Source organism: Parastagonospora nodorum (assembly GCF_000146915.1).
Source record: "Parastagonospora nodorum SN15 chromosome Unknown scaffold_18, whole genome shotgun sequence".
Lineage (NCBI taxonomy): Eukaryota > Fungi > Ascomycota > Dothideomycetes > Pleosporales > Phaeosphaeriaceae > Parastagonospora > Parastagonospora nodorum.
The window spans coordinates 593,086-612,919 of NW_001884566.1; the positions used below are offsets into that span (position 1 = coordinate 593,086).

The following is a 19,834-nucleotide window of genomic DNA, read 5'->3' on the forward strand; positions in this document are numbered from 1 at the left end:
CCGCTGGCTGGAGTGAGTGTAATGCTAGGACTAGCCACTACCTCGCTCCGCGCTCGCCGCGATTGTGAACGTAGTAGCAGAAAGCTCGTGTCGAACAGTCGGGTTCAGACCTCCGGTGCGTGTAGTTGTGACACGCACAGGCTGGACGGATGTGAATGAGCTGTTCTGGCCTGCAGTACGTGTAGCCGTGGCAGTCACAGGCCCAGAGAAACTTTTCCGGGCCTGCGGAGATCGAGCTTGTACCTGTTGCGCGCAGGTGTGGTTTGGGGCTGTAGGTCGAATGGCTGTAGGTCGAATAGGAGCGAGTTGGCTGGGGGTGTGTTTACGACGAGTGGATTGGGCTGGGAGAGGTCGTGCTCGAGGTACTGCCGTGCTCATGGCGAGCAGGTGTTTGAGGAGAAGGTTGGGCTGGTAGAGATGGTCTAGCAATAGTTCGTGGTTGAGGTGCAGTGTTGCCATGTTGATGACGAGTGGGTTGGGTTGATGGAGGTGGTCTAGCAGTAGTACGTGGTGGAGGCGCAACATTACCATATTCATGGCGACGACCAAACGGCGGCGTTAGAGGTAAAGGTGGTCCATATTGTCCGGTAATAGTCCATGGAACGTCCGCCAGAGGTTGTCAGAATCGGGAAGATGCCTCAGCGCGTGATCCAGGGGCTCGGTGCGTGGGACTCGTGCTTTGGTGATGACCGCCAGTCTGCTGAAGAGCGCTGGCTTGCTGATTTGCACGAGAGCTATGGGCTGAGCTGCGAGTCGGTCCACCATTATACGTGTAGCCTGGCACACGCTGACCATGCGGTACATATGGAGTACGCGTAGTTCGACGCGAACCGTTCATGCTCAAATACTCAGACATTCGTGGACCTAGATAGCTCGGTCGCTGCTGGTTATGCTGTGCCTGCAACTGACGGGCACCTGCATGTGCCGCGAGGTCTGCAGCATCGTCATAAACAGGCCAGTGGTTCATATATCCAATGGATCGGGTGTTTGGGCCGTAACCACTACCATAACGTATATCTGGGCCGTACCGATTATCGTAATCAGATTCTAGATCGTATGAACTATCGGAGTCAGAAAAGTCAGACTCGTGTCCAATGTCAGGACCTGGGCCAGGTCCGCTGAGCCACTCCGTCCGACAAAGCGGGCACAGCTTTTTGTCGTCCGGATGGTTGTTGAGAAGTACCTGCAAGCACTCGAGACCGATCATGTGTACGCAACCCAGTATACCCACGATCTTGACACAGATGTGCTCAGAGATATCTTCGAGGCATATTGGGCACTCTGTATTTGCTGGCGTAGTAGTATCGGCATGTGCGAGGAAATCGGTGTGATTAGCGAGGAAAGTGTCAACTCGAGAAAGCTCATGTGAGCCGGTTGCGTTGGGCATGTTGGGCATGTTGGTTGTCGTGATGACTTTGAGCAGTTGTAGCTTGTGTTAGTTTTACGGTTGTAACTTTTGGTAGATTTGCTTGTCGCTTGTAAAGTCGCGAGGTCGTGATTGTCTGGCGCTCAGGGGAATGCTGTTAGAGACTCTGTTGGAAGAGGCCGCACAAGACTTATGTTTCTCCAGGAGAGTGCTGGGACTTGTGAACATATGTAGGCCCAGTCTTGCCGCAATGATGTGCACAAGGCGGGTCAAGTGACTCTCGAATTTGTGAGCTGGTGATGAAGTTTTCTTGTCCTGGCTGGGCTGGGTGGGTGTGACTCCATCTCGCAGGTGCATCATGTTCACACAATGTGAGAAGAGACGATGATACAATGATCTGGGTAAGGAAACACATCGTAGACTGATCAGAATGATTGAGAGTAACGAAAGACAAAGTGACAAGACTTCTTGCAAAGCGACAGGTCGAGAAGCATACTGTTAAGATGCGAGTAGGGCAACTATCTAGGTCTATCACAGAAAGTATACGAGCAAGCGCATTGTAAATAAAACACGTGAGCTCTGTCACATGGTCTCTCCAGTTGCTGAACAGAGATCATTCTTCATGAGCAGCCGAGATTTCAGTGCAGAGATCAAGACGAAAGTCTAAGTTGTGAGCCTCTGCCATTGCTGGTGTTGACGAAATTTGAAAATTCGTGCAAGTCAGATCATGGCTACAAAATATGCAGACAGGTGTGCTTGTATTGTCCGGCAGTTGTCATATAACGATTTCATCGACACAAATTATACTTCATGAAGACTCTCTGGCGATACCAGTCACGTAGCTCTGATTTCCACCATCACCTGGTCGAGGAGCTTGCTCTTGCAAATTCCCCGAGCGTTTCAACATCTGTTTTGATTGACGAGCCATGAACCGTCTTTCGTTCACGTTCACATGTTATCATGTGCTTTCATTCACGTGTCAATATATGTTTTCTACACTGATGTCGATGTCATGAGATGCATTGGTCGCGCATCCCTGCATCGCTCCCGGAACAATGCTGCCGCTTGTCGTCAGCTTCTGTTGGTATACACTGCAAGCAGCATAAAACTGGGCTTAGTACAGCTCCACGGAAGAAAGCCTCACTCCACGGACGGAAGGCTGACTCAACGGAAGGAAGACTACACCAGTCCGGATTGTGATTCGTGGAATCTGATTACTGCTCACGGTTGGCATTCCTTCGATCAACTTTGAGCCGATCGGCCCATCCTTGCGACACCTCGGCAATTGGAGCCATCTTGCAATACACTGGGGAATTGCATACACGGCAACCACCGAGAAGACAACACGTTGTTCGAAACTTTCCTTAGATGCTGACCTCGGTGAAATGCAGCGGAGTCCAAATTTGTCGAAGGCCGACATCGAATCATTCTGCGAAGCTCTCGTTACCCATCGAATCATGCGCGGCACGGCAGAAGGTCCGTCGCTGCATTACTCGTTGCCCGGAGACTAGCCGGAGTGACATGCCGTGGTGCATGGTTCAGCCGTATCGGCAGGTTGAAACAAAGTCACGGCACATGTGACGCCAAACAGGGCAAAGCAGTATCATCGAAATCGATGGCTGGGTGGAGCAATATCAGTACTCGTGTACTTGTCATGTGCATGCGGGGTAGTGCGGCGTCGAGGCAACAGACGGTAGCTGCATGCTAGCCATCAGTAACATGGTGTTGTCAACGGTGTTGAGCTGCTGGCGACGTTGTTGAGGCGCATATATAGGCCAAAAGATGCCACGTAGAGTACATTGAGCAGGTACTTTGTGTGTATTGAGCAAACTTTACCCTTCCGGACTGGTTGAATGGAGCGTGCTCGGAAGGAGATCCCTGCGCCTTCGACTGTGCCGTCAATTTGGTTTGGCGTGCAAGCAATGTATGTAAAGGACAGCTTTGACAATAACGTATGATGCTCAAGGTTGATCATCCTCCGCTAGAGGCAGGCACTGCGAGGGCATTGGCACTGGACTGATCTGCGCTGTCTTCGGTAGGGTAGATGCATTATCGACGATGCTGCTGCAAATTGGCGCTTGGATACTGCAGGCACTCAATCATACAGCTCGGCGCATAGCTTTTGGTCAGGGGTTGTAGCGAGATGATTAAGTTAGAAACGGCCCGGTACGGAAACATGAACGCGGGAAGGATAGTTTTAGGCGCACCTGCAGACGAGCTATAATCCCGCCAACGTCCAACATACCCGGCTTGAGTTGGGTCGTTGAATTTGGACAGGGGTTGTTCCGAATAAACAATGTTCCAGAATCAGTTGAGACGTCTGTCCCATGCTGGTATCTGGCTGATGTGATGGTCGTGCTGGAACACTATCTGGTGCATCTTCGATTCCTTGGTCCATGTCAGGTATCAGGGCAGGGATGTAGAGTTACGCTTCGCCAGGCATTCCATGTGAGAACGCTAAGCAGAAATAGCATGAGGCGATGTCACTAGCAGCAGATGCACCGTGGGTCATCCTAGCTTTGACACATCCCACTCCCACTAAGATCTTGAAACGGCCATTAGGAGAACCAGGTCTCTGGTTCACACATCCCTGCCCGCCGCCACTAGGCGAATACGCACCTTTGAATGTTGGAAGTCACATCCAGCAGTTGAGGCCTTCAAACAAGCCACTGGTATTGGGTCTAACGTCACACTGTAGCAGCTGCATTGTTATCTTGTGGGTCGCCAGCACTTTAGCCGGTGACAAATTCATGTTGTGGCCACGAATCGTGGCAGAAAAGGAATGAGCAGTCCCGAGCTGACATTGTCAGTTCCCATTCAGGATCCATCGGATACGAGCGACGAAAAGCGCGGGAAGACGCGTTAAGGCGGTCAGCCGAAGCAAGCATGTTCAATGGGTGTTTCACCAGAGGTCGGTGTTGAATCGGGTGCGGAGCGGAATGACAGTGCTGTGGCACTGTGGTTGCCAAGAAATCCGGAATGATACCTGGTGAGACAAAGTAGCTGCACGTCATCCAGGGCTGCTCAGTGCCTAGTGTCGATATAGATTGGATTCATAGCCTTTGATTGCAGTTTTGCTGGATCTGCAGCTAGGGTGTGTGTCGCATAGAGTCAATGAGGCGTTCAAGAGCGGGAGCCAGATAAACAGGCAGGAGAGGGTACAGTAACAGTGCATGTATAGCCGAGAGTCCAATACTGCCGTGCAGGATGGTGCATGGACATGGGAGAGGGAGATGTTCGGCGAGCTCTCAGGGCGGCATGTTTGCCGCTAGCCTGAATGAGAACACCCCGCCCCCGCCTTCCCAAATCGGATCATGTGCCAAAAATTTCAGAATCTCTTGCACAACACACAGCATCTGCGACGACAAGATGGCAGGCCTAGACGAGGATGCGGTGGACGAAATTCTGTACTTGGCACGCACAAATGAGTCCGCCGACTTAGCCTCATATCTTTCCGAACTGTCAGCGCAGACGAAGCGACCCAGCGCCGATTTGGTGGCAGCGGCCATTGACCCATACTCGAAGAACGGAGCATTGCATTACGCTGCGGCGAATGGCCACAATGGTAGGGCTCTGGTCATGGAACAGTTCATAGCATAAATCTGACTGCTTGATAGATGTGATCAAACTGCTGTTTTCTGTGTGCGGAGATAAGCCGGTACCGGACATTATCAACGCTGTAAACGAAGCCGGGAACACTCCCCTCCATTGGGCAGCATTGAACGGCCACCTTGAGAGCGTCAAGCTTCTGATACAATCCGGCGCTGATGTCACCATCATCAATTCAGCTGGTCACGACGCGGTATTTGAAGCGGAACTAAACGACAAGCAAGATATCGTCGACTGGCTCCTGGGAGCGGTGGAGGAACTTGAAAACGGCATTGGCCAGACTGGCGAAGCCTCTGGACATGTTGACGAGAACATGAGCGACGATGACAAGGTTGCCATGCAGGGAGGCACGGCTGGCGTGGAGGATGTGAGGAAGCAGATGGAAGATATGAAGACCAGGGATAGCGCCTCACGGGATGGTTGAAGCAATACCAAAGGCTTGGCTGCATATGATAATATATTACTGACACCCCTTAGTCCCGCCAGGGACCACATTTGCTAGATAGCGATCGACTAGCTCATAGCCAGGTACTCACGAGACAGCCGCTGCCGCGTGGGGGAAAGAGGTGATACATGACAAGGCGGTACCAAAGCTAGAGGTACATGAGATGAGAGGATGACTCGCGTTTGCGGTTGATTGCATTAGCATTACTTCTGCCACTATTGTATCATGGCTCCAGTCCGAAAGGACGCGAATAAACAAGGGTCCAAGCAGCAGTCAGGTACAAAATCCACCCTGCAGATAGGAGCAGACCAAGAGTTCCCAATGACCTCGCTGATGACGCAGCCTGCAATACGATCGGACCTGCGTTGTCCATCCGTTGCCAATCACGGATGGCGGCCAATGCCCGAGGCCAAAAGTTGTACTTCACCTTGGCGTAATTGCTGGTCAAATACGCTCCGTGCCTTAATTCAAAGACATGCTCAAACCGGCCCAGTGCCCTTGAGAGGACTGATGACAGGGGTACCTGAACAATAGGCCGTCTTGATACCTGTTTGTAGATTAGCGAACGTCAATTTTTTTCATACAACCTTTCTCCTCACCATGTACGAAGCTCTCAATCTCGTAGCCAAGCACGGCGCTTCTCTTCTTTCTTGTTGTGACGCTTTTCCTTGAATGCCTTGAGCTCCTTTTTGGTCAATGACTTGCCGCGGCGTTCCTCCTTGAGACTACGTCCATTGTGGCTATTGGCAGCGGCATCTACGTCAAAGAAGGCGTTCATTTGTCGCTTGGACTTGTTCTCATCGTTGTGCATCTCCGGACCGACCCCAGCTTGCTGGAACTTGCCGGTCCATTTGTTGAAGTTTGCTTGCGCAGTATAGCCTTCGGCATTGGCAATTGGCAAGCCGGCAGCGGCAGCAGCAGCAGCAGCAGCAGCGGCCGCTTCCTCCGCTTCCTCCTCCTCTCTCTCGGCCTCGCGAGCGTAATCTGCATTGGGGTCGAAGCTCCCATGTATTGCCGGGTTATAGCCTCCCCACTTACGCTTAGGTGGAGAGCGGGTGCCAGGCGCCGCTGAGCTTGTCGGCGCGGCAGCACTGCTTATGGGTGTCCTGGATTTATGACGGATTAGGCCTGGAAAGGAAAGATGAAATGATAGAAGTTAGCAAACCTGTCGTACGGTCCTTGAACATATGCATGTGCAGTGGCCTCAGGAACACGCGGATTCTCCCACTGAGACACTCCGGTTCTGATGTTGGTGAAGTAGTAAGCCTGCGCCGTTGGATCCACATGGCACCTCCAGCCATCGTCTGTCTCATCGGGTGGGGCCTCATCGGGGAGTGGTGGTGCCTCTTCTTCAGGCAGGGGTGGATCAGCGACAGCAGTCGTCGTGTCTTCCTTCAGGTCGCTGGTCGCTGCCTCAGCTTCGCGGCTGGTTTTGTCGCTAGCGTGCGTCGCGACTGGCTCCTGCTTCTCGCCGTGTGCAGCACTCATGTTCGATATTTATGTCTATCTGCAATGTTTTATTAGAACTGACGCGCAAGTGGTAACAAAGTCGTCGTGCTGTGCTGGCTGCTACTCCTGCATGTGGGAGACCGGGAATGGAATGTCGCAACGCGGCAACAACTTTGAGGCGTGGACCATTACATAAGCACACTAAAGCCATCACGTGCTGATGACTGTACCTCCGAGGGCAGGCAGGACATTTCGCTTCGCGTCAACGAACGGTCGATCCGCGGCGTGCCTGCATCTTGGTCCATCCGTTCATTTGCCGGTTTGCTTGACACCGCTCGGCTTCTGCGACGAACTGTCATCATCATTGCAGTCGTCTCGAGCTTACACAAGGCGGACCTATCACAATGCTACTTCTCGAATGCAGCCTTATGTCATCCATTGGTACGTCCGCCTACGCATCTTCATCTACACGGGCCAACTCTGCAACAAAATGAAGCAATTGCGGGACCCAGCGGAAGCTAATCCCCTACGCTGTCCCTTAGCAAGGCTCATATGGGGCTCCAGCAGCACACGCATGAGCTCGAGAGCTGCATGCGTAGGAAACCGACAGCAGGGCCTGAGGTACGTGTGGCGCATGCCAAGACGGCGCTCCATGCACGCAAAGAAGCGCGACTTAGGGGAGCCGGGAAGGGGGTTGGAGCCCTGGAGCCCTGGATGATCCGCCGTGCGAATCGAGATGGGTCTGCCGCTCAACGGCTTTTGACCAGCTGCTCCGATCGGACATGGTGCCTCTTCAGCGGGTAAGCATGTCTGCAGTACTTTTCTTCCCAACGCTGCGAGAAATGGCTCACGAGCTCCACCAGGGCGTTTTGCTTGCAAGAAACGGGTGTGGACGACCAGGGCCGTCAGCCGATGCCTCAGTTCTTCAGTGCATTGTCGTCGGTACTCTACTTATTTGCTCCCGCGGAGCAGCGCGAAGCATCGTTTACGCTTGCCGGAATGGCTGCTGAGGACAGACCACAGTGCGTTCCATTAGCTGCATCGAGCCCTTTGCCAAAGTCAATTCATGTGGAGCCCATTGGCTGGAAGGCTTCGCGAACCCGACGCCAGGTCTGGAGAAATAGTTTCGGCAAAATACAAGGACAAGGACAGACAGTTTGCTGCATCCCGTCGCCTCTGCTAGGTCTGCATGATCGGCGCCAGTCATCATCCGATTGTTGTGGTTGGTCGGAGGTTGGGGGACGGCCACCTGTTAGATCTGGGGGCTGAAGCTGGCATCTCATAGCTCGTCCAGCGCCGTACCTCAACGGACTACTGCAGTGTCCTGCATCGGTCTGCATCACGCATCGGACCAAACACGCTACGCAACACTTCCAGCAACTCGCAGAAAGTTTCGCTCTGCCGCGCTGCAGCGACTCGATATCGCACCAATATTGCTTGTCTGGCTTGCTGACCACCCCGGCGCGTTCCAGGATGCTCGGGTCTCAAACAGCAAAAGCTCCACGACCATGTTCCTGGCAACTTGTCATTTCTCATAGCTGGGATCACAGCACAGATAGGTTCTGTGGATGCCGCGCCCGTCGCCCTACCCTGACCATTGTGAACTACTAGGGTCTGCCCCGGCTCTGGTGCAGCACGGTGTCCCTATGTGGCCCTTCTACTCTGATCCTTCCTCCCCGATATTATCGTATTTATTGCTATTATACCCTCATTCAGTCGTTTTGGTACATGTTGCGTGGTTAGCGATTCAGCACCGTCTACGCCGCACACGCCGGCCTGTGCTTGTAAGTACGTTCCCGTAATGCCCCATCGCCCCCCCTACATACGCTCTTACATGCCTTGTTGCCCCTCGGCTGCGGTCGAACATCACCCGGAAGTGCAATTGAAAGCCGTCAGACGTCAGCCCTGCACGGACTGTTGCTTCTTCGGTCTATTTTCCAGAACCTTGCCGTTTGCAACACATGGCAGCGTACAGTCCATTGCAGGCCAGACGCACGCAATTGCTCTTCTTCCACCACTGCCCACCTTTCTGCATCTTTCACGTACGTTTTTATGCCCAACAATTTGAGTGCGAGCTGATGCCTTGGCTTGCATCAGTGTCAGGTCTGGAGCGCTGCCTGCTTCGTCAAATTATCTAGTTCTATTTGCCGTTCGTTCTTGATCCCTATGTGGTCGGTTCACCAATGCACCGTGCAAGCCATCCAACTCCAACCCGCGAACGTCAAGACTCGCTCACCTCCACTGCTATGCTCGCCAACATGAGTCGTCCGCCTAGCATTCCCTCACATCCGGGACCTCCACCCTCTTACAATTCATATACAGTACCTCATGCCCTATCCTCTCGGCCCGAGGCCATTGCTGTTGGCCAACACATTCGCCCAAGAGATCCCAGTGGAAATCAGAATAATGCGCAACAATTGCCGAGCCTGCGTACTCTCCTTGAACCTGAGCTGCTCGACAAGAAGTCATCTGATCCACCTGCGCGGTCGAGCAGTGCTCAGTATGCGCAGGCAATTTCTAATCGCTACGGATCTGCTAGCCCTACTCTGAAAAGACGGCATGATTTTGATGGTTACGTTCACGGATACCCCGAGCACAATGCTATCGCTTCTCAAACACCGTACCTCCATCGCCAAACTCTTCCTACCACAAACACCGACACTCACTCAGCAGCTTCGTCGACACCAGGTTCGGTGTTCAGTGCTGGTAGGGCAGAGTCACAACGCCGCGGTAGCTTTGCACATATTGCTCATCATGATTCGATAAGCAGTTTATACCGACAACAAGTACTCGCATGCGACCCATCAACAAACGTCGCCGTCCAGGCAATTCAAGATGATTTTAGCGACCCCAACAGGCCCGTCAGACGACGCATTGACGGCTCTTCACGCGCTCCGGTTCGATCATCACGTTGCATTGGGCAGCGCGAAATGCAAGGCGAAGGACTATGCTATGTCTACGAAGATGGGACATATTGCCGTGCTATCATTGATGGCGAACCCGTCAACCCGTCTTGGGGTATCACAAAGGCCGGAAAACCGCGCAAGCGACTTGCACAGGCCTGCCTCACCTGCCGAGAAAAGAAGATTAAGTGCGAGCCTGGTTACCCAAAATGTCATCAGTGTGCCAAGTCGCAGCGAGTCTGTAGAGGGTATGTCTTTGCAATTTCTCCAATACTCCTCTTACCCCTAAATGAACCTGTATGCATTAAAACAGTTGGCTTGATCTGACACTTATTGCAAACTGTGGCACCAGATGACAAATACTGACGAAAAAGTAGTGGCCTGAATCAAGCTGGTGTTGCCAATGCATCTGGAGAGACGTCTCCCTCTAGTTCGGCACCTCTATTTAAGAACTCGTCTTCAGAAGTTTTAAATGCTGCAAACGCTTCCGACAGAATCAGAGCTCCCGGAGAGCCACGAGAATACTCTAGAAAGGTCGAAACTTTGAACGCCGACACAAACCTCAAATTCCGAAAATTCCGGCCTGCCACCTTCGCATCTTCAAGAGACATGTCCATCCACTCCGTGGATTCTGATTGGAGTGGTTCGGGAAACGATCAAGGCACGGAAGATCCCAGGGGCGGTTCATATCAGGACCATCTCGCTCTCCAATGGGAGCAGGATCCTTATGAGACAGACCCCAGGCTCACAACCCATCTTCTGGATCTGTATTTCCTGCACGCCGGACGGGCCACCTACGGGATGTTTCCCCGCAGGCCGTTCATGGCATGGGTGGAATGCAGTCGCAACAAGAGTCAAGATCATATGATGCTCTTGTATACTGTCCTAGCCATGGGTTCCTTGTTCTCCACCGACCCCGATAAGCGAACACTTGGGAAAAGATTTGCTGCTATCGCATCCTATGCGGCAGAGAAACGGTTCGGCAAGTTCACTCTAGAGTTGTGCCAGAGCCGTCTCATGCTCGCACTGTACTCCTTCGCGCGGGGCAAGTCCCAAGAAGCGTGGGACTTTTGCGGTGCTGGGTTGCGAGCAATCAGTGCTTTAAAACTCAACACCGAGGAAGGCGTCAAAGAATTGGCCGAAAACAGTCCGGATCATGACTTTGGCTTTGATCGCTGGACCTTCGAGGAGTGTTGTCGACGCACCTTCTGGTCCGGACTGTTGATGGATGTAAGTTACCATGTGACGAGTGCAACATCTCCACACGACCTAATCCAAGCACAGCGGTACAATGGTTTCTTCGGCGGCACTCTTTTTGTTATCAGTATCGAAGATACTTATGTCCGCCTTCCATGTCCGGATGACATGTACGAAGCATCCACCCCTTGCGATGCTCCTTTCTTTGACGAGGACATTTTTTCTGGACGGGCTCCCGTCCAACCACGACTAGGTTTAATGGCGTACCTCTGTCTGATTTCAATTTTATGGGGCGATGTCCTGACCTTCACTGGTCGGGCTGCTCGCCGACCGACGAGTGACTACGAAAGACACTACGAAACATTCTATGCGAAGATGTATGAAAAGTTGGACGCGTGGTACGGTATGCTCCCGCCGGACCTTCAGTACAGTCCGGCAAACCTCGATCGTAGCATGGTAGATGGCTACGTTGGCACATTTGTGTCTCTTCACGCTCTGTACCACGCGGCCATCATCAGACTCAACCGTCACATTCGAGTCGGAGCAATGACGACCGAACATATACGCCGAAACCTTCAGGATTCATTTCGCCACGCATCAAGTTTTCTTTCCATGATGCATTCACTCTCTCCGATGAGCCGTCAACATCGACTCCCAGCAACCCTATCATCTGAATTCATATTCTCAACGCCCTTCCCGGGATATGCTCTTATGCTGTCTATCGACGTGCTCACCTCGGCTGGCACTTTTTCGAACTTGCCCAAACTCATTGAAACCGTACGCACTGCGGTATCGTGTATCGACGAGTTGGCGAACTTTTGGGATTCGGCACGAGCGCAGCACAAGGCTGTGTCAAACCGCTTGGATCAACTTACAGAAGTTGCTGCACAGGAAAGACAAGGTGTGAGGAATGGCAGCCATGGACAGTTCTGGAGGATCGATAACAGCCTCGAGATGGCCTTTGGCAAAGATGACGCCGTTTTCAACGCGGAGAGCCATCTTTTGTTCGATGTGGTTGCTCAGCTCACAGAGCGTTAATAACTTTCATGACCAGGTGTTATTACAGGGAATGCGGACATCCGTGAGTTGGTTTCATTGGATGCCGCTGAGGTTTTCTCATTTCAGGGTTCCCGAATTCAAACACCACAAAATTCCTATGGCATCGAACTGTATCACACGGTCAACGCGCCAACTCATTGCACATATTTATATTAGAGACACAGCCCAGAAGTTCCGCGGCCGATGCGAGGCGCTTGTTGTTCCACACACGCATAACCGCAAAGGCCTACACAATTTCGGATCAAAAATACGGACATTGGGTTTATCTGATTCATCTTCCCGTCGCCTTCCACCGGGAGGTGCGATACCACGGATCACCGAGCGATTTATGGTCTGCGAGGATCAAAACGAGGCTTTTTTGGAGACGCTGTGCATGTATATGTTTGTCCATGTCTCAGCCTGACGGGCTTGATATAATGCATTGTACGAGCTAGTTTTACAGCGTGGGACTTTGGCATTTCTAGGCGTACTGTTGTCTTTAATTCTTAGCTGTTTAGTGATACTGTATCATACATACGCAAGCCTGCGAAACGGACCTCAGTTCAGCATAATGCGAAAGCTTTAAAAGCGACTTTGAAAGCTCATCGTCATTCTCCAAGTCCATCATGTTTCCGCAAACAGAAATTGGCGAGAATGTAAATGAGAACTGAAAGGGCAATCGTGGAGAACCTGTAATCAGCTCAGACGAGACGCAATTCGTCTAGAATGTCGGAGCATTACGTGACTTGGCCCAAGATACATGCCGTGGAATCCGGCATCCACGTTCTCAGGTCCCGCTGTTTCATCCAGCAACAGGGCACCCGGACCTCGGGTCTGCGGTTTCAGCCCAGCTGCGTCTCGCATGCCGAAAAAGAACTTCCACATAGATCTTCCATACACGCAGTACCCCCAGAATCTGACATGTCTCGTCGGCCATGTCCGGCGTGTATCCTCAGGCCCGAAACTTAGTCTTGCTGCAGTATGTCGCCTGTTTTAGGCCCTTACCAATATGCATCTAATGCGACCACCCGAGAACACAAATTCCTCATAGTCATAGCAGGCGACGATCTCCGCATCCCCGCTGCTGACCATCGTCCCAACCCGCAAGCCGCTCGCTTGCGTACCAAAAGCAAATTCACCGTCGTCCCCGATTGGAACCTCTTACTGTATAGTTGCTGTGGCTGCAGCTTCATGACTTGCCGATCGCAGCATTGTTAGATGGTGAGGTCAAGCCGCATGCGGCTCGTACAAGCCTCTACCAATCAGACCACGGCACCCCTCACTTGTTTGTGACGACATAATAAGAGCATGTGACAATGATCACGACCGTGTCAGTGAGCCAAAAAAGCTCGAGCTGCAAGTGCAGCGGGGCCGTTGGAAGAAGCAAACCATAGCTCTGGTCAGATATCGTGCAGCATGCAGGTTATCGGTAGTATCGGTGGTAACGCAGTGGGCCTAGATTTGCTACATGAGGCGGAGGCGGAGGACGGCACCTAAGCTAGGTTTGAAAATCGGACTCGGGCGCGTGTGCAATGCCGCGTCTCGCGAGGCGTGGAGTTGATGCTGAGGTGCATGAATTTCGCCCCACTGTGGACTGGGGTTCGTATGACAAGAGACGTTGTGGTCCAATTCTTTGGACGTCTTACTCGAGCCCGAAAAAGCAATTGGATCTAGCGGAGAAATGCTTCCACCAAACGACGAGCACCATGAGGTACGAGGTTGCATGTAATGTAGGTAGAATGAAAAGGAGCAGCATTTGAAGGCGGTGCCTAGATCTGGCGTACCAAGGCCACGGTCAGCCCGAAGCATTATTGCTTTAGTCTCTGACACGCGGTCTTCCGACAGGTACGATATGCGTGCTATTCTACGCCCTGTTTACCACTTCGATACGAGTTGTTGATATGTCCTTCTCTCCGACTGCTCCAGTCTCGATGCCGCGCTCCTTCACATCGGCCAGCGCCGCCTCGCCAACATCGACTGCATCCTCGCCATCGAAAAACTTGGCAATTTCCTCCATAGGAGTGTATCTACATTTGGTTTAGACAGCCTTCTCACAAGAACATGGCGAATAGCATACCTGGTTTCGACGATGTAGAAGTAGACAATGCCAACCTCAAAGGCCAGGAAGACGCAGTAAAAAATATAGTACTTCCAAGCCAAAGCATCGATCGCGATACCGTTGACAAATTGGTTGAAGAATAATGCAGCGGTGACGCAGAAGTTGAGCCATACGAATCCTTTGGCACGCAGGCCATACGGCAGGATCTCGGTGGTGTAGGCGGCCATGACACCGGACTTGATGTCATAGAAGATACCATAGAAAAAGATGGAGACGATGAAGCCTCGTCCGAGGCCGTTTGCCGGGGCTATATCATATCGAGCCGCGATGATGGTGAAGATGTTGAAGACAACGAAGGTGCCGATGGTCGAGATGAGGTAGATCGGCCGACGACCGAGCTTGTCAATGAAGAAAGCAAAGAAGAAGTTTTCGCAAAGCGCCAAGGTCTTCATACCACCATTGACGCCGAGTTGTGTCTGGGGATCAGTCATGCCTACATTATCCATCACATATTTCAAATAGTAGGAAATCAAACCGTTACCCGACCACTGCGAGAAGAAGCCAATAGCAGTAATGATGCCAATCCTCTTTCGGTTACCAGGAGTCTTGAAAAAGTCAGACCATCCGGTTTTGCCACTTTGTTTGTCGAGCGCGATGGCCGCTTTGACTTCGGCATATTCGAGCTGGACGAACTCGTCGTTCTCGTCTCCCTCACCATGCCAGCGAGCGAATATGTGAAGGGCTTCTTCGTGGCGGTCCTTGTTGCAGAGCCCTGGAAGTAGGAAACGAAGTCAGTAAACGTTTAAGTTAGGAGAGGCGATGCCATTCGATAAGGCGGGTACGTACTGCGCTATGTTAGCATAATTCTCGGTGAAAGGATGTACGAGGTAGGCTTCGTGCTATGATGTGCTCGACTAACTTTCCCAATGAGTCCACACATTAAGCAGATTGCCCACTTCGCACCAGAATATACGCACCAACGCGGAGATTCTGGCATGAAGAAGATGAAGACAAAGATGACGATGGAGCAGATGGCTTGCAGCAAGCTAGGTAGACGCCATGACCAGTCACTCTATACGCTGTTAGTGACGTTTACTCCTTCGAAGTCCGAAGTGAGCCAGCTTACTTTGATGGTGAGAGTACCATAGGTGACCCACGACGCTATGAAAGCACCAGAGTGATAGCTGGCACCAGACAGTGTGACGAGGACAGCACGATCCTGAGGATGAGCAATCTCGGCGATCAACAAGGGAGCAGAACTAAGGACAATCGTGTCACCGAACCCAAGAATGAGTCTGGCTGCGATGAACATGCCGATATTTTGCGCTGTCTGGTGTCAGTACAACACTCACACCGGCCTGGGCCATAACAGAGACATACCTCCTGTCTGAAGAGCAACAGCCAACAACATAATCGCACACCCAATCGCCACACCAATCTTCCTACCCCTCCAATCAATTAAGTACGGAACGAAGATCAGCCCAATCAGCGACCCAAGAGACATGGAACTATTGAAGAAACCCAGCAATGCACCACGAGGCTCGCCGAAGTAATCTTGCCAGTAGCTAAGCGACTGCAGACCGTTCATCATTGAGCCATCGAACCCGTTGGCAGTGTTCGTCAAGATGAGGATGACAATGTATCCGTATAGTTTACGCAGATTTGGTTTCTGCCACCATGCTACGCGCGGGAAAGCGCGGCCGGCGAAGAAGAAATGGCCTTTTGGTGGTTTGGCGGGGAGCACTTTTTGGGAGCTTTTGCGTGAGCGCAGACCGAGCGCCATGGTGAAAGAAACAGTACTGAGTATCTGCAGTACAGAAGGGGAGTACAGCGACCCAACCACCTGGTCTATCTCGCCGTATTTATACCACAGATACCAGTGAGCGTTCAACATGGCAATCCACGCGGATCCTCTTCCGGCGCGCCATGATGATTGGCCATGTTACTCCAATCTCTCCAAACACCCGCGCATTCGATCCTAGAACACGGCATGCCGTGCTGCCAAGTTGGTTCTTTGTCACATCTACCAGGCATTCTCCCGCGTCAAGATCGGCCGTTCCCCAGATTGTCGTTTGATGATCCCCATGTCCAATCCTGAGGCGCAGTCGCTAAACTCATCTGGACCTCGACTCTTCAATCTCACCGTGAAAGAGCCAATGACGCCGCGCCGCAATCAGGCTAAAAACTACGATGCTGTTTCTTTGGTGTTCTTGGATGGGGCTCGGCAGTGTTTCTGGGGTCTCCACGTTCTCGGCTAGTAGCTGCCGAACAGGCCTAGGACTATTGGCGCCAGGCGTCCAAGATGCGCGGAGACTGCGAGGCTGTGGACACGCAGTGGCCTCGGCGATTGCTCCTGCGGAAGGCAAGAGATGCATGCTCGAAATAACCACCGAGATGACGATTCGGCAATTGGAACTCGTGCTCACTGCAATGATCGCACGGAAAGAGGTTGACAAGCAGATCCTACAGTATGACACACTTGGACTGAGAACAAGCTGGGCCCAATACAGTAATTCCGAAGCCTCCTCCGTTTCGCTAGCCAGATATCAAAGGCGGTCAGAGGCTCTGTTCTAGCCGCGCTAGCAACTAACAAATGTAGTCTAGACGTTGCTCCTTTCAGCGCGTCTACAAACTGGAGGCATTGTTGTGGAGAAGTCACTTTGAACCCTGTGTACTAAGATTCTGCCACCTTTCTGCGCTTCGGAGTCATATTGGGCAACCAGACAGGCCCTCAGTGAGTCAATGAAAGGTATACTCTTCCGACGCCGGAGATGCATCGACATGTACTCACCCTTCCTCCGGACACATTTTTGAATCATGGCTTCCTCTACTCTACCGCGCCGCATAGATGTGCACTCACACTTCCTCCCACCTTTCTACCGCACCGCACTTGCTGAAAATGGGCACGAGAAGCCTGATGGTATGCCTGCGATACCGGGTACGTTCTCCCTTCCCCCTCATACAAACAGACGACCAACCCTAACAACCAAACTCGCACAGAATGGTCCCCCGAAGCCCAGTTAGAAATGATGTCCGCTGCCAACATCACCAAAGCCATCCTCTCCATCTCCTCGCCTGGGTCATACATCAACGACCAGCTCGGCGTGGGATTGACCAGGCAATGCAACGCCTACGCCGCGCAGCTAAAGTCCGAGAAGCCAGAGAAATTTGGGTTCTGGGCGAGTTTGCCCCTGCCAAATGTCCATGCCAGTCTGGCTGAGATAGACACGGCGTGGCGCGAAGGCGCAGATGGATTCGGTCTGTTGACGAATTACTACGGTCAATATCTCGGTGACGCGGCGTTCGACGGTGTGTTTGACAAGTTGAACGAGTTGGGCGCGACGGTGTTCATCCATCCGACCGTGCCTTGTATTCATGGCGATTCGGGTGTGGGATGTACAAAGGCCGCCCCATTTGGCACCGCGTACCCGATTGCCATCTTTGAGTTCTTCTTCGACACGGCGCGCGCGGTGGTGAATCTCTTCACCAGCGGGACGATTGATCGGTGTCCGAATATTCGCTTCATTATTCCGCATGCGGGAGGGGCGATGCCTGCGCTTTTCACGCGGTTTGTGCGGTTTAGTTCGATGGTGCCGGGCGGGCGCGTGTTAGATGCGGCGGTGGTGAGGAGGCAGCTTGATGAGCAGTTCTACTTCGATCTTGCTGGGTTTGTATTTGATGGGGATGAGGGTGGGGCGGGGCAGTTAAAGGCGCTTGTGGAGGGATTGGAGATTGGGAGTGGGAGGTTGATATATGGAAGTGATTTTCCATTTACGAAGACGCCGTTGGTTAGGAATTTTGCGGCTAGGATGAATGGTGGACTGGAAGCACTTTTTGACGAGAGAGAGAGAGAGATGATATATGAAGGGAACGCAGAGAAACTACTGAGCGAGAGGGGAAGCCGGTAAAATAAGACGCTGTAGCGGCATGTAGGAATTTTTGAAAAGGATGGAGCCGAAGCTTATATGTACTTGTATGGGTTCATGATACCGTTCTGCGACTTCGTTAGCAGCAGAATCATAAGGGGTAAAGGGTTCGGCGTACCGGATCATACAGATCTTTGATCTGCTTCATCAGTCTAATCATGGTCTCACTCTTACTGTATCCAACATAGGGTTTCTTCGTCACACCGAGACCATGCTCAGCGCTGATGCTACCGTTCCTCTTCTGGACCCACTCGTATACCCAAGGCTCGATTGTCTTCTCAACAGCCTTGTCGAATCGTCTTACTGGAATGTTCAAATGTAGGTTGCCATCACCCATGTGACCGTATCCTACGACATCGACAACGGGATGTGACTCATCTTTGCCGACGAAACCAGCTTCCGTGAGGCGATCGCGAGTCTCGTTGACCAAGTCGTAGAGCTCGTGAATAGGAATTGACAGGTCGTACTTGTAGACACCACCGTCATGACCGAGACATTCAGTAATGCCCTCGCGCCATGACCAGAGCTCTTGGATCTGAGTCTGATCCTGCGCTAGGATACCGTCTTGGACAACCTCGGTTTCCATGACGTGTTCCAAAAACTTCTCTAGCTTCTCGGCATCATGGTCGGTGTTTGAGCCGCTTGTTTCGATCAAGCAGTAGAAAGGGTGCTCTCCCTCCAACGGCATTGACTTGCCAGTGACTCTATTGACAAGCTTTTGCGATCGACCGTCCATGAGCTCGAAAGCTGACAGAATCTCGGAGAGTTGACCCTTGGCTTCACGGAATGCCTTCTGGACGTGTTCGTAGCTTTCCAAACCAAAGTAGGCTACGTTTATGGCAGGCGACCTTCGCGGGCACATGATGGAGATCTTGGTAACGATGCCGATTGTGCCCTCACCACCAATAAACAATTGCTTCAAGTCGTAGCCGGTGTTGTTTTTGCGGAGTTTTGATAAGTCGTCCATGACAGATCCATCAGGAAGTACTGCCTCGATGCCTAGCACGTTGCCATGAAAACTACCATATCGGAGAAGTCGCAGGCCACCAGCGTTGGTCGCAACATTTCCACCAATCTGACACGAGCCCTTCGCACCAAGATCAAGAGGGAAAATGTGGTTCTTCTCTGCGAGGAAGTTGTCGGCATTCTCTAAGATGACACCTGCATCGGCGACCAAGATGCCGGAAACCTCATCAAAGGAATGAATCTGGTTCATCTTCTGCAAGTTGATGACAATCTCATCGAAGACAGGTACGGAGCCGCCAACGAGACCGGTATTGCCACCCTGAGGAACCACAGCGAGCATGTTTTCGTTGCAGTATTTTAAGATTTTGCTAACTTCTTCAGTGGAGCTGGGCTTGAGCACGAGTTTGGTGTGGCCACGGAACTTGCGCATCCAGTCACTGTTGTAAGCCTCGATGTCTTCCGATGCATCTTTTGAGACGCCATCTATTACGGAGGATTCAGAGCCAAGAAGGTCCTGGAAAAAATTTACATGCTCTTTAGTGATTTTTGTAAATTTGCTGTCTCTTTGAAGTTGTGGGTAACTACTTTGTATTAGATTTGGTCTAGCTGGGAAACACACCCGGCCACGCACTTTTCTGAGGTGTATTTGATAGTCTTGGCGGGCGCTGTTTTACCCTTTACGCCTCCTTCAGCATCTGGCTGGTGTGGCTCCGAAGTCGCTGACGTAGGCGTGGGAGTATTGCCGTTCCATCGAACTTGATATGCCGGTCTTAGGCATTGAAAGCGCGCAGGAGCACGAGAGGAAAGCGCACTTCGTCGCAAAGACGAGACAAAACGCGCAGAAGAAGCCATGGGTATCAATGAAGGAGAAGAGTA

At 52.0% G+C, this 19,834-nt stretch overlaps 9 protein-coding genes across 9 annotated transcripts; 3 read left to right on the forward strand and 6 right to left on the reverse strand.

Moving 5' to 3' along the window:
- Positions 1-30: 30 nt before the first annotated feature.
- Positions 31-459, reverse strand: SNOG_11120 (hypothetical protein; the record flags this gene model as incomplete). Its single annotated transcript, XM_001801317.1, has 2 exons — positions 31-110; positions 180-459. 2 exons carry the CDS (start codon positions 457-459, stop codon positions 31-33), a joined length of 360 nt encoding a protein of 119 aa, XP_001801369.1.
- A 160-nt stretch (positions 460-619) lies between these two features.
- Positions 620-1,396, reverse strand: SNOG_11121 (hypothetical protein; the record flags this gene model as incomplete). The annotated part of the gene is made up of 1 exon (XM_001801318.1): positions 620-1,396. One exon carries the CDS (start codon positions 1,394-1,396, stop codon positions 620-622), a length of 777 nt encoding a protein of 258 aa, XP_001801370.1.
- A 1,931-nt stretch (positions 1,397-3,327) lies between these two features.
- SNOG_11122 (hypothetical protein) lies at positions 3,328-3,764 on the reverse strand (the record flags this gene model as incomplete). The annotated part of the gene is made up of 2 exons (XM_001801319.1): positions 3,328-3,396; positions 3,612-3,764. The coding sequence occupies 2 exons, from the start codon at positions 3,762-3,764 to the stop codon at positions 3,328-3,330; spliced, it is 222 nt and encodes a 73-aa protein (XP_001801371.1).
- A 959-nt stretch (positions 3,765-4,723) lies between these two features.
- SNOG_11123 (hypothetical protein) lies at positions 4,724-5,688 on the forward strand. Its single transcript, XM_001801320.1, has 2 exons — positions 4,724-4,931; positions 4,984-5,688. Exons 1-2 carry the CDS (start codon positions 4,736-4,738, stop codon positions 5,397-5,399), a joined length of 612 nt encoding a protein of 203 aa, XP_001801372.1. The 5' UTR covers positions 4,724-4,735; the 3' UTR covers positions 5,400-5,688.
- On the reverse strand, positions 5,583-6,908 carry SNOG_11124 (hypothetical protein; the record flags this gene model as incomplete). The annotated part of the gene is made up of 3 exons (XM_001801321.1): positions 5,583-5,967; positions 6,020-6,511; positions 6,595-6,908. The coding sequence occupies 2 exons, from the start codon at positions 6,906-6,908 to the stop codon at positions 6,034-6,036; spliced, it is 792 nt and encodes a 263-aa protein (XP_001801373.1). The 3' UTR covers positions 5,583-5,967; positions 6,020-6,033.
- A 2,891-nt stretch (positions 6,909-9,799) lies between these two features.
- Positions 9,800-12,007, forward strand: SNOG_11125 (hypothetical protein; the record flags this gene model as incomplete). Its single annotated transcript, XM_001801322.1, has 3 exons — positions 9,800-10,020; positions 10,303-11,002; positions 11,057-12,007. The coding sequence occupies 3 exons, from the start codon at positions 9,800-9,802 to the stop codon at positions 12,005-12,007; spliced, it is 1,872 nt and encodes a 623-aa protein (XP_001801374.1).
- A 1,864-nt stretch (positions 12,008-13,871) lies between these two features.
- On the reverse strand, positions 13,872-15,849 carry SNOG_11126 (hypothetical protein; the record flags this gene model as incomplete). The annotated part of the gene is made up of 5 exons (XM_001801323.1): positions 13,872-14,034; positions 14,085-14,838; positions 15,030-15,112; positions 15,224-15,396; positions 15,421-15,849. The coding sequence occupies 5 exons, from the start codon at positions 15,847-15,849 to the stop codon at positions 13,872-13,874; spliced, it is 1,602 nt and encodes a 533-aa protein (XP_001801375.1).
- Positions 15,850-16,883: 1,034 nt separating this feature from the next.
- SNOG_11127 (hypothetical protein) lies at positions 16,884-17,974 on the forward strand (the record flags this gene model as incomplete). The annotated part of the gene is made up of 2 exons (XM_001801324.1): positions 16,884-17,004; positions 17,067-17,974. 2 exons carry the CDS (start codon positions 16,884-16,886, stop codon positions 17,972-17,974), a joined length of 1,029 nt encoding a protein of 342 aa, XP_001801376.1.
- Positions 17,975-17,985: 11 nt separating this feature from the next.
- Positions 17,986-19,810, reverse strand: SNOG_11128 (hypothetical protein; the record flags this gene model as incomplete). The annotated part of the gene is made up of 3 exons (XM_001801325.1): positions 17,986-18,060; positions 18,111-19,539; positions 19,590-19,810. 3 exons carry the CDS (start codon positions 19,808-19,810, stop codon positions 18,028-18,030), a joined length of 1,683 nt encoding a protein of 560 aa, XP_001801377.1. The 3' UTR covers positions 17,986-18,027.
- Between the last annotated feature and the right edge of the window lie 24 nt (positions 19,811-19,834).